The 12,130-nt window shown below is 46.6% G+C and overlaps 1 protein-coding gene and 1 long non-coding RNA gene across 4 annotated transcripts in view; one reads left to right on the forward strand and one right to left on the reverse strand.

Moving 5' to 3' along the window:
• Positions 1-12,130, forward strand: part of LOC147703669 (butyrophilin subfamily 1 member A1-like) — a 349,015-nt gene that overhangs the window by 228,574 nt on the left and 108,311 nt on the right. For all 3 annotated transcript variants that reach the window (XM_086932015.1, XM_086932013.1, XM_086932014.1), the window contains exon 7: positions 2,783-2,803. In XM_086932015.1, the coding sequence (XP_086788141.1) occupies positions 2,783-2,803 (21 nt within the window). The remainder of the gene's footprint in view (positions 1-2,782; positions 2,804-12,130) is intronic.
• The window catches only part of LOC147703670 (uncharacterized), a 51,781-nt gene continuing 42,699 nt past the window's right edge, over positions 3,049-12,130 (reverse strand). The window contains exon 4 of the long non-coding RNA XR_015297593.1: positions 3,049-3,208. This is a non-coding gene — a long non-coding RNA (uncharacterized LOC147703670). The remainder of the gene's footprint in view (positions 3,209-12,130) is intronic.

The following is a 12,130-nucleotide window of genomic DNA, read 5'->3' on the forward strand; positions in this document are numbered from 1 at the left end:
ATCGTCATACAGTAAACTTTTTAGACATCACAGTATATGTTGAGGATAACAAAGTCGAAACACAATTGTTTCGCACGCCTACAGCAGGAAACGCCTTACTGCATGCTACTAGCTTTCATCCGCAGCATACAATCACCAGTTTACCCTATGGTGAATTTTTAAGGATCAGGAGAGCATGTAGTACACCAGTAGCAATGAAGACAGCACAGCAAGCAGCGAGAAACCGACTCTTACAGAGAGGCTACAAAGCCAAACTACTAGACACTGCATTAGTTAAAGCTAACTCTAGAGACAGGGCGTACCTATTGCAAATAAAGTTGGCAGAGGAAAGGACAGTGACGGATGAACAACAGGCCATCAATGAAAGTCAAACAGTTAGATCTAGTACCTCTCTATCATGTAGATTTATTTCTACATATAGTAGGCAGGCTAATGCGATAAAAAGCATAATCAACACACAATGGCCAATTGTATTAACAGACACAATACTGTCACAACTACTTCCCATTAAGCCAAATTTTACTTACAGAAAAGCCCGCTCTATGCGAAATGACTTAGTAAGAACGAGTCCAGAACTAGATCTCCAGAAGGGGTGGCTAACAGCCAGCAAAGGCTTTCACAAATGTAGCTCATGCCGAGCTTGTAAATTCGGCATGAATGTCAAAACATACACTACTGGTTTCTCAGAGGCTCCGATCAGTTTAAAGGGATATTATACTTGCCGCACTGACCATGCGGTATATGTCCTTCAGTGCATATGCGGATTACGCTATGTAGGCAGCACGAAGTTGCCTGTCCACCAACAAATATTACAGCCTCTGCGGGCAACTGTAAATTCGGATTCCACCTATCCAGTGGCTCGACACGTTAATGAGGAGCATGCAAGCAATCTGAACGTGCTGAAATACTATGTTATTGATAACGTGCTACTCAATAAACGGGGAGGCAATCTTGAAAAGAATCTTAGACCACTGGAGACGAAGTATATAATCGAATTAGACACCAAGGCCCCTAATGGATTAAATATGTGTGAAGATATACACTATTACCTTTAGAGTGGCCTAAAATGTCTATCAGTAACCAGTTAAATACCTAAATATATGATCTGTCAATACTGTGTGAAAATCTATCTTCTGTTTACATGATGATCTCGTCTGTCATTGATCGTGTTTTTTACAGTTTTTTATGGTTTTGTAAAGTCTATGCCTAGAGGATAGCTTTCTTGATTATGATTTTCTCTATAGAAAAAAACACAATATTTTGTCTAGGTTCACATCAAAAGCTGTTCTTCCTCTCTTCTCTCTTTTTTTCTCTATTTGACAAAAATTTCACTTACAATCACGAGCACTTTTTTATACTGTAGGGGTTTGTATATTATCTAGCACAAAACTAGTTCAAGTTTACATATTATACAATGTTGATAGTAAATATAATCTTGGTCGATGTGTTTTGATATCACTGATGGTACCAATTTCCTAACTCTCCTAAGCCCATAATCAAAGGGCACATTGGGGCGATAATATGCATTTGTGCACAAATAACTCAAACACCAATAGATTTGGTTGGATTATATCCTGTAAATCAGCAATTGATATCATCATATATTAATGTTGCTTTTGAGACTGGTTATGAATTACCACTCACATCTTCAATTAATTTTGAATAGCCGTTGTTTAAGGCAGACCTTATTAGCCAATCAGAAAACCCAAATATGACCGAATGTTAAATGAATATCTGCATTTGAACAGTTATCAATATACTGCCAACATGTTTACTTTAAATATCATAGAAATGTATTCTGAATAATGTTTACGGTCATACGAATTCTAGACAATCTGTTAAGTAAAAACAGTAGAATTTGTAGTCTTTAACCCGCCAGTATTTCTTCACTTTCAGTGAGATTGGTAGTTTTCCAAGTCACGTAATTTTTTGCACATATGTATATAAAACAGAGTTTTAGAGCAACGCAAGTATGTGAACAAGGCCACGCAGTTGGCCGAAACGCGTCATCCTTTCCGATGCATTTGCGCTCTTGGCTGATATAAATAAAAGTCACTGTTTCCAGCAGTGGGAAAAAGTTATCACGGAGTTCGTGTTTCTCTTCATGGTGGATGCACTCACCGGAGCGGTAATTGGATATATATATATATATATATATATAATGTATGTATATATTTGTATGTATTATGAGCTAAACATACAGGCCCTGATTCACAAAAATAGAAACCGATAAATAAGAAAGGTCTTTTTATGTGCGGAGACTAAAGATATTACTTCATAAATTTCTTTGTGAGTATTAAACAATCATCCGCTTACACAAAAGTGTTAGTTTACCTTTGTGAATCAGGCCCTACAAGTGCCTGGATACCCTATTGGGCGATTAGCCGCCCTTTATAGATCCTTATTGAATGATTGATTGAGGCCCATAATCTCTATATTGGTGTACTTTTTAAAGAAATGCTACCTTATGAAATAAATGGATGTTTACTGTGAACAAATGTATTTAATTATTATGAGCATGTTTATGTGGGCATTAGAAAGGCACTAACCTAATACATGTAACATGGGAAGATGGACTATGAGAAGCTGAGTGGCCTAGTCAGACTGAGAAAGTTGCAGACCGGTGAGTGCCTCTGAAAAGCTGGAGTTTTGCATATTAGAAAATCTGGCATGCTGGGGATTCTCCCCATTTTTTAGGCTAATCCCCTCTTGTGTAGCACTATAAATGTATGGCTCTGAGCTGGAAATTTAAATTCATCTTTACAACTTTTTTTTTCCACAGAGATACTGGATAAAGGGAAAGGTAAGGAAATTATTTCAAAAAGGACTTACTTTAATTATTAATGATATATAAACACTTGCGCATGCACACAAAATTGATTATTAATCAATTTTGTGCCCCACACTATATGGCCTGCAATGTGCATTCAGCACACTTGAAAGTGAAATGCAAAATTCAAAGTCTGTTTGAAACATTATAGCTTTCTAAAGATCAGTTATTTTGTGCTTACCAGACTTTGTTTTTAATTTGCATTTTATTGATTCACACTTTGTTTAAGGTCTGGTTATAAGAAGAATGGAAGACGATTACAAAGTAAAATTAATCCATATTGGAGGGTAGATTCAGTGATGTTTTAGTTCCCAGTGAATTCTTCTTCTTTCAGACAGCGTTAGAGAAGCTCATGAAACACAAGGAGAGTATTGGAATCTGCAATAAAAACAATAGGATTGACCAACTTGAACTAGGAGCAACCTGACTTCAAAACTTTACTCATGAAGTTCCTTGACATACTTTCTTTAAAAGTTAATTGATCTAAATTACAAGGAATGACCTCTTAAAAGGTATACAGTAGGAATCTTTAAGAGAAAGTGTGTGCTTGAAAACGTGAGGTTACATGAGTTGCAAAACGTGACGCTTTATTAAATTCAAAAGTTGAAACTAATTGTACAAAAAGTTTGTAGTTCTTCAATACCTGATAAAAGTGACCTGTTACCCCACAGATTGCGTCTAGCCACCTTAAAGTGGCATTGTATTAACCCCTTCCATGCTGATGACGAACCCCAGCCGTCATGCACTATGGTGCTCGTGTGCTGATGACGGCTGGGGTTCGTCACGGCCCGCTTCTGTTCGTGTTGTTTACAGCACACCAGGGGAATCGCGGCCGCATGGAAGGAGTTAAGTCCAACAGGTGGCATGTATGAAATACAAATCTTGCGTTACAATATCTAACACTTACTGACGTCTAAAAGTGACATTTTATTATTTTTCAAAAAGTGACTATACATTTCAAAGTGACATGGTATACACTTAAAATGTCAATGGTTTGTGTTTCCATGGCTCGAAGCCACAAAAAAACAACAAACCTACTTTCCTGCAACCTCTAAAATAACAAGTAAATATTTCTAAAAATCGCAGGCGTGTTTCTTACATTGCATATAAACTTCTCAGGTCATGAGCATTATTCCTATGTTCCATTTTTACCAGAAGCTCCATGGGTTGGGTGCGTGCAAAGCACACAATTAAAAAAAACACTTAAGACGAAAATAAAAATATCTCAGTGATAAAAACATAAAAGCAGTGAATATGAAAATGTCATGAGGAGTGTTTAGATTGCAATATCCAGGAACAATTTCCAGCATTTATTTTTATACTCTCCATAATCTTGTTGGCGGCTTGGGTTTACCCGAATATGCCATCTCAAAAGAACAGTACATATTTGAGAATGGGTAAATATTTCAGTGTACTGATTGCAAAAAAGGGAAACTTGGGTAATCAGTAATAAAAGAAGCAAAAGATTTTCCGGCTAAATGACAGAAGTCTTCATTTGTGATCCGGTCTTAAGATTCTTTCTCAGCAAAAACATTTTTTCCCATAAACTGTTGTTTTCTGAGGAACACATCATTTAGGGCATCTTTAATCATAGATAGGAGAGGTTTAGAAAACTTGTTCTTACTTTCTCAGGTGACTCAGGCCCTTTATTGACAGCTAATCACTTTCACTTAATCACAAAATTAAACTTGTCGTACCCTGCAAGATGAGCAAGCCGTGTGGAAAAAGCAGACATTCCATCCATAGGGGCTGTAACATTGCCAGTGTAGGACAGCACAATATCTTCTTCAGAATTAAGTCTTCAATGGAATAGATTGTTTTTGTAACCAATATTATATTGATTTTTCTTATCTTATTTTAACGCAACCGCAAATACATCAGACATTGCACAATACTACATCTTGTATAATTTTGCATTTCAGAATGACAACAAATATTTTGTTTGCAATTTGTAGTATACCAAAATAGTCCCACCAGCATCCCCAAACCTTCTTATATTTTCGGAGGCAGCCACGTGCTCTGTAAACAGATTGTTCCGTTTTGGCACATAGTCCTTAGCTCTCAGCCATTACGCCATGAGTGTAAAATTTGGATTTCCTATGTTTGGCTATATCTCTGTTGGTAATCACTGTGCCCACTCCTGGGTGTGTTCATCCCTGCTGTCTTCAGTGTCTTTCTGAATCCAAGAGCATAGCTTTAAATACCTCAGAGTACACATCACTAAGGACTCTAACTCTGCTGATGAGTAAATCTGAAAGAGACACGTTACCTTAGAATTACCCCCAGGCGTCAGACTGGATCCGGAAAGTTTCATCAGCAGTACCCTTGCGCGTCGGAAGGTGGCATCATGCGGCTCCGTGTCAGTCATAGGCATCATGATCGCCGGGATGACGTAGTGGCAGCTACTTAGACGCAGCCCTTGCGCGCTGACGTCCGTTCTTTCTTTTTGCAAGCCAGCAAGTGCAGATCCGGAGAGAGCGGTACCCCCCAGTCAAATTTTGACTAAGTTTTTTGGGACTTTTTGTGTCTGTTCTTTTGAATCTTTGACTCCTGGTGTATAGGGATACCCGGTTTCAAGTCTTGTGAGGCTTGTCCTCGCACAATTTCAGTGACGGACCCGCACCTCGAGTGTCTCTACTGCCTGAGGCGCGACCATGAACCCCGTGCCGTGACCCGACTGCCGGGCCATGGCTCTGAAAACTTTGCAAGAGCGGTCTCGAAAGTTGCTTGAGGCCCAGGAGTCGGCTCCGTGCTGTTCAAGGTCCCGGCTAAGGAGGTCAAGGAGCCGAGGACGGAGCCGCCGACATTGTTCGACAAAGTCTTCGCACTCTGGGTCAGATAAGGCGAAGCACAAGAAGTCGAAGAAGCGACGCCGCTCTTCGCTTAGCCTGTCGCGCGACATGGCTCTTAGCTTAACCTGTTGTGCCACACAGCTGAGGCTGAGGCTGTGGGTGGTGCTACCCCCACGGCTCCGGCAGAGCTTACGCAGTTGCCGACAGCCTAACCGCCCTTTCCAGGTCTGTCAGCGACTCCGGCCCAGCTGCAGGAATTTGTCAGCCATGGCCCGCCTCTTTGGCCCGTCTGGCCCCGCCAGCGCGCCTTTGGGCCCAGCGGGTCCGACTGGGGGTCCTTGCCCTTATTCGTCTCCAGTCCTGACGTCGTTGACGGCTCCGGCCATGGCGCCGCAAGACTCCCATGGATCCATGCATGGATCCCAGCCAATGTCGGTTGGCCTCATAAGACCTCCACCGTCATAGACGTATACAGCACCCCCGCCGGCGTCTGCCGGCTCCCCGGCCGATGGCGTTCCCAGCTTCCACCCCCAACATGGGGACGGTGCCGGATCGGTGTCGATCGACGCCGATTTCGACGCCGATGGGGACTTTCTATCACTTTCCCCATCCTCCTCCTTTTTCCGCCCCGAGGACGGGGAGGACTGAAAGGGGTCTGAAGACCCTCTCGCATCCCAATGCAAGTTAGATCCAGACCGGAAAGAGGATTTGGAGGACGCAGGTGGACAGAATTTTTCTCCAGAACCTGGCACACTGTCTCCTTCTACCGTGGCTATGGAGGAGGGTGGTACTTATTCAGTGGTGTTGCGTAGGGCGGCCGAGGCTCTCGAGCTCCCTACAGTGGCTGTGAGGACTAACCTCCTGACAGAAGTGCTTCGGCTGGCGGCTTCCTCTGCGGAGCTGCTGTTGCCCCTCAATGACTCACTTTCAGATGTTCTTTTGGGCACCTGGTCCAGGTCCAACACAGGGGCTCCTGTGGAAAGGAGCGTGGTCAGACTACATCGCCCGGCCCAGTGCAACCGCATTTTCCTCTCCCAACACCCTAGCCCTCAGAGCTTGGTTGTCCAAGCATCTGCATCCTCAAGCGCATTCCCTTCCGCACTTCCGGACAAGCAATCCAAGAAACTGGAGCAGTTTGGGAAGAAGATTTTCTCTTCCGCCAGTTCAGGGTTGCGGCCTGTGAACACCGCATGACTCTTGGGCTGTTATTCCCATTCTGTGTGGGATACGGTGGTGCAAGTGCTGCCTCACTGTCCGGAGGAGGCCCAGACGGTGCTTTCCCAAGGTATTGCTGAGGGGAGAGACGCAGCCAAGTTCACGATTCATTGTTGCCTTGACACCCCCGACTCGCAGGGCAGGACGATTTCCACGACAGTGACACTACGCCGTCTTGCCTGGCTGAGGACAACCAGCTTTTCAGGGGATGTCCAGAATACTCTGATGGACATGCTCTTTGATGGCACTCGCCTTTTTGGCGACGCGTTGGAGCGTTTTAAGGACTCGCCGGCTCCAGCCAAGTCCTTGGGCCTTTCGGCCATGTGCACTCCTTTGGCTTCTGCTTTTTGCTCCTTTCATGGCCAAGTAAGGGGTGCCCAAGCACGTTTGTTTTAAAGCCACAGGCCTGCGCAGCAACAGTCTCAGTGCAGCCGCAAACGTGGGACCCGCCGCGGTGGGTCACGAGGCCAGCGGGCGGGTCAGTTCACCTCCTCCCCTGCCACCACTGCCTCAAAATCTTCCTGGTCCTGTGTTTCATGCCCACCAAACGCCAGTGGGCGGCAGGATTCACCATCAAATCCCCCACTGGCGCAACTTCACTTTGTTCAGGTGGGTTTTACAGATAGTCCAAAGGGGCTACTCCCTCCCCTTCGAAACTACCCCTCCAGCCATGTTCCGACGCCAGAAGTAGGTTGTGGTTGTCACTCCCACTACTTCTTGGTTCCAAAGACGGACAAGGCCTGCGTCCTATCTTAGACCTTCGGAACATCAATCGCTTCCTCCGGAAGGAGATGTTCAAGATGCTCACACTTGCTCAGGTCTTGTCTGCCCTAGACCCGCAAGACTGGATGGTAGCGCGGGACTTGCAGGACGCTTATTTTCATATCCCCGTCCTGCTGGCCCACCGGCGTTACCTGTGGTTCACGTTAGGCCACAAGCACTTTCAGTTCCCCGTGCTCCCATTTGGTCTTACCAGCGCCCCTCAGGTGTTCACGAAAGGGATGGCGGTGGTCGCAGCTCATCTGCGCAGGTCAGGGGTTTCAGTCTTCCCCTATCTTGACGACTGGTTGTTGAAGGCGGGCCCGCCCCGGGCAGTCATCTTCCACCTCCAGACTACGGCCGACCTCCTGCATTTGCTGGGGTTCTCCATCAACGTGCCAAAGTCGCATCTGATTCCCTCTCAGAAGCTCCTCTTTATCGGAGCGGTTCTGGACACGGCGCAGTTTCAGGTTTATCCTCCTGAACAGCGAGTCCAGGGCATTCGTGCTATGATTCCGATCTTTCGGCCCTTGTCCTGGGTTTCGATCAGGACGACCTTGAGGCTGCTGGGCCTCATGGCCTCCTGCATCCTGCTGACCAATCATGCCAGATGGCATATGCGGGTTCTGCAGTGGAACCTGAAGTTCCAGTGGGTGCAGCATCAAAGGGACCTGTCTGAGTACGTCCAGATCTCGGAGGGCACTGCACAACAGTTGCAGTGGTGACTCACGAACCAGCATTGGGTCAGCGGCAGATCTCTCTCCCTTCCCCAACCGGAGCACACAGTGGTGACGGATGCATCCCTCTTAGGAGGGGACGGCCACATGGGAGAGGCAGAGATCAGAGGCCTCTGGTCTCCGGCGGAGTCCAGGCTCGATATCAACCTTCAGGAGCTCCGGGCGATCTTACTTGGACTGAAGGCATTCCTTCCCTCTGTCAAGGGGAGAATAGTGCAGGTGTTCACAGAAAACGGCAGTGGTACTGATACAAGCTAGGCGGGGTGGGGTCGTGGACCCTAAGTCAGGAGGCTCTGCATCTCTGGAACATGGCTGGAACGTCAAGGCATTTCCTTGGTGGTTCAACACTTGGCAGGTTCTTTGGATGCCACAGCGGACAAACTCAGCTGCAGGTGCATGTTGGATCATCAATGGCGTCTTCACTCGGAGTTGGCGCAAGGTCTGTTTCAACAGTGGGGAGAGCCTTGGGTAGATCTATTTGCCACCGAAGAGAACGCGCAATGTCAGCAGTTCTGCGCATTGGAATTTCCAAGCCAGCACTCGCTCGGCTACGCTTTTCGTCATGAGTGAAGTTGCGGTCTGTGGTACGCCGTTCCGCCTGTACCACTTCTGCCCAGAGTGCTGAAGAAGATCAGGTGCAACCAAGCCCAAGTCATTCTTGTTGCTCCAGACTGGGCTCGAAGAGTTTGGGATCCCGAGCTACTCAGTATGAGTGTGGCTCCCCCGATCCGACTGCCTCTTAGGGAGGATCTTCTATTGCAGTAGCAGGGGACGGTCCTCCACCCGAACCTGTCCAGCCTCCACCTCCTTGCGTGGAGATTGAGCGGCGACAGATGATTTCATTTGACCTAACCTCCTGAAGTCTGTGACATCATTCTGGCAGCCAGGCGTCCCTCCACTAAATCGTTATTCGCCTGCAGGAGGAACAAATGTGTGGCATGGTGCACAGCAAGGGCTGTGGATCCCCTTTCTGCCCCTCTTTCAGAATTCTTTTTGTTCCTTCTTTCTTTGGCCCAACAGGGCTCTGCTCTGGGCACTATTAAGGACTAGCTTTCAGCAATTTCGTCCTTTCTCTGGCTCCCTGATGAGCCCTCTCTCTTCAAGTCCCCTGTCGTAAGTAGATTTCTCGAAGGCATTACTCACCTTTTCCCTCCTATTCCATTTGTGATGCCCCCAGTGGAACTTAAATCTGGTTCTTACTTATTTGATGTGTGTTCCTTTTGAGCCGCTTCACAACTATCCTCTTTGTTTACTGACTTTAAAGACTGCTTTCCTGGTGGCCATCGCGTGAGTGAGCTCCAGGCTCTTTCCTGTAAACCTCCTTTTCTGTCTGTTCATCTGGACAAGGTTGTGCTTCGCACTCGTCCTTCTTTCTTGCCAAAGGTTGTTACTGCCTTCCACATATGGCAAACTATCACCTTGCCCACTTTCTTTCCGCCTCCGCACCCTTCCAGAGAGGAAGAGATGCTTCACCGTCTGGACCCAAAACGTGCGCTCTCATTTTACCTGAATTGCACAAAAAAGTTCGGGGTGGATGACCAGCTCTTTGTTGGCTATGTAGGTTCCAAGGACAGCCGGGCTGTACACAAGAGGACTATCTCTCTCTGGGTTGTCTTGTGTATCAAAGCCTGTTATTCTCTGGCTCAAAAGGAACCTCCAGTGGGGTTGCGCACCCATTCTACCAGGTCGCAGCAGCTACTACTGCATTGGGACGTTGTGTCCCCCTGCAAGACATCTGTCAGGCAACCACGTGGGCCTCACTGCACACTTTTACTAAGCATTATTGCCTTGACAGTCAAGTCCGGAGAGACGGCTTCTTTGGCCGTTCTGTTCTCCGTGACTTTCTGGTGTGATCTTTGTTCGCAGACCCACCACCGGGGTTGGTACTGCTGGGGTATCTATTCTAAGGTAAGGAATCTATCATCAACGTGTCTTTTGCAGATGCACAAGTTATTTACCTTCGCTAACGATATATCTGTAAGAGCCATTAGTGAGAGATTCCTTACCGCCCCACCCATCCGCCCTTTCTGTGAACTGATTTCTAGGGTTAAGGTCATCCCTTTCAGGCCCTAGTTTCAATGCACCAGTGATCAGTATCTTGCATGTCTCTGCGTTCCTGGTGCGGAAAGTGGTGTACAGAACTGACGTCAGCTCGCGAGGGCGGCATTTAAGTAGCTGCCGCGATGTCATCCCGGCGATCATGACACCTATGACGGACGCGAAGCCACACGACACCACCTTCCGACGCGCAGGGGTACTGCTGACGAAAACTTTCTGGATCCAGTCTGACGCCTGGGGGTAATTCTAAGGTGAGGAATTGATCACTAACTAATGTCTCTTACAGATATTTTGTTACCAAAGGTAAGTAACTTGTGCGTTAGGCAGAAAAACGAAGAGGTGGTCGAGCGTCTCTCTGAATGTTCTGTGCAACATATCCTCATATAAAATGTTATTATCCCTTCTTTTGTACAAGTCGCAGAACCTCCCAGTAAAGATTCCCTTGTTAGCCTGATCTTGATCATCAGTCAGTGAGTCTCCCTAGCACTTATGCCTAGATTGATGATATTGTGTTCGAGGCATATGAGCTGTAGATCATATGCTGTGCATAGATCGCATCTAGTGTTGGTTCCGGAAGTTTGCACTTTGTTTTTCTCTGAAGAAGTCTTTCCAGTCACTAGGTAGGTGACTCCTCCTTTTGGTGATAGTGTGCATGGGCATCAACTCCATTGTTAGATTGTGTTTTTTCCGCCATCGGGTTCGGATGTGAATTGTTGTGCTCCTTTTCTGCTTCGGGCCCCCTTCGACGCTCAATCCACTACCCTCGACGGTATTGTTTATTGATAGCCTTTCCCATTCTCCGCACATCATTTACACTTGAAAACCTTCAATCGGAAGATTCGTGCAACGCCGTTGAGCCTACCCGCGACAGGGTCGGTAGCAGTCGATGGAATGGACTCCATTCAAGTTCTGTTCAGGGTATCGCGCTAAGTTTCCGTGCACCGACTTGCACGAAGTGTGCAACCTTTGCCTATCACTGGAATACGACAAGGAGGACTGCGATGCGTCTTGGTTGTTTCGATCGAAGAAGACGCTCCGTGACCGCTGGGCTTGACATCACAAATGTACCAGCAAAGTGGCTCCATGCCGGACCTCCTCGAAGACGAGTCCGAACACGCAGAATCACAAGCACAGGAAGCCGAAATGGAGGAGGGACACATCTCTGTGCCTGAAGCCGACTCCGATGCAGAAGACCTCACACCAGGACAACGAATCATGAGTAAAGAGACTTCCTTCCCCTACCATCTCCTCCATAAAAAGGCTTGGGTCCCTCCTCTGCCTTCGGGCCAATGTCAGCACCGAGAAAAGGTTTTGAGCGCCCCACCTTCGAGTTTGGTGCCGAAACATAAACAGCAGCCTTCCGGCTCGGGCTCTGCTCGTCCCCACGCGGGTGCCGACCCCAAACCTTCGGCGGTGAAAACCAAACACCTTCTGGTTTCCATGTCACCAGTCTATAAGGTTAAATCTTCGGAGCTGAAAACTTCGAAACTGAAAACTTCGGAGCCGAAAACTTCGGAGCCGAAACTTTAGACACCAAAACCGGCATCTAAAAAAAGTACTTCAACTAAAGAGCTTTGGACTGATATTCCACCTTCTGATCCAAAACAAAAGGAGATTGTGATTAATCCAGAAGCAGGACCGATTCATGCCAAATTTTCTAAGAGGAAAATGGGCTTATGAGAAGACTACCACATTCCTCTAAAAAAGGAAAAATGTGGGTACTAACCCTTCTCCACCAT

This window comes from Lissotriton vulgaris, chromosome 7 (genome assembly GCF_964263255.1).
Source record: "Lissotriton vulgaris chromosome 7, aLisVul1.2, whole genome shotgun sequence".
In the NCBI taxonomy this organism is placed as follows: Eukaryota; Metazoa; Chordata; class Amphibia; order Caudata; family Salamandridae; genus Lissotriton; species Lissotriton vulgaris.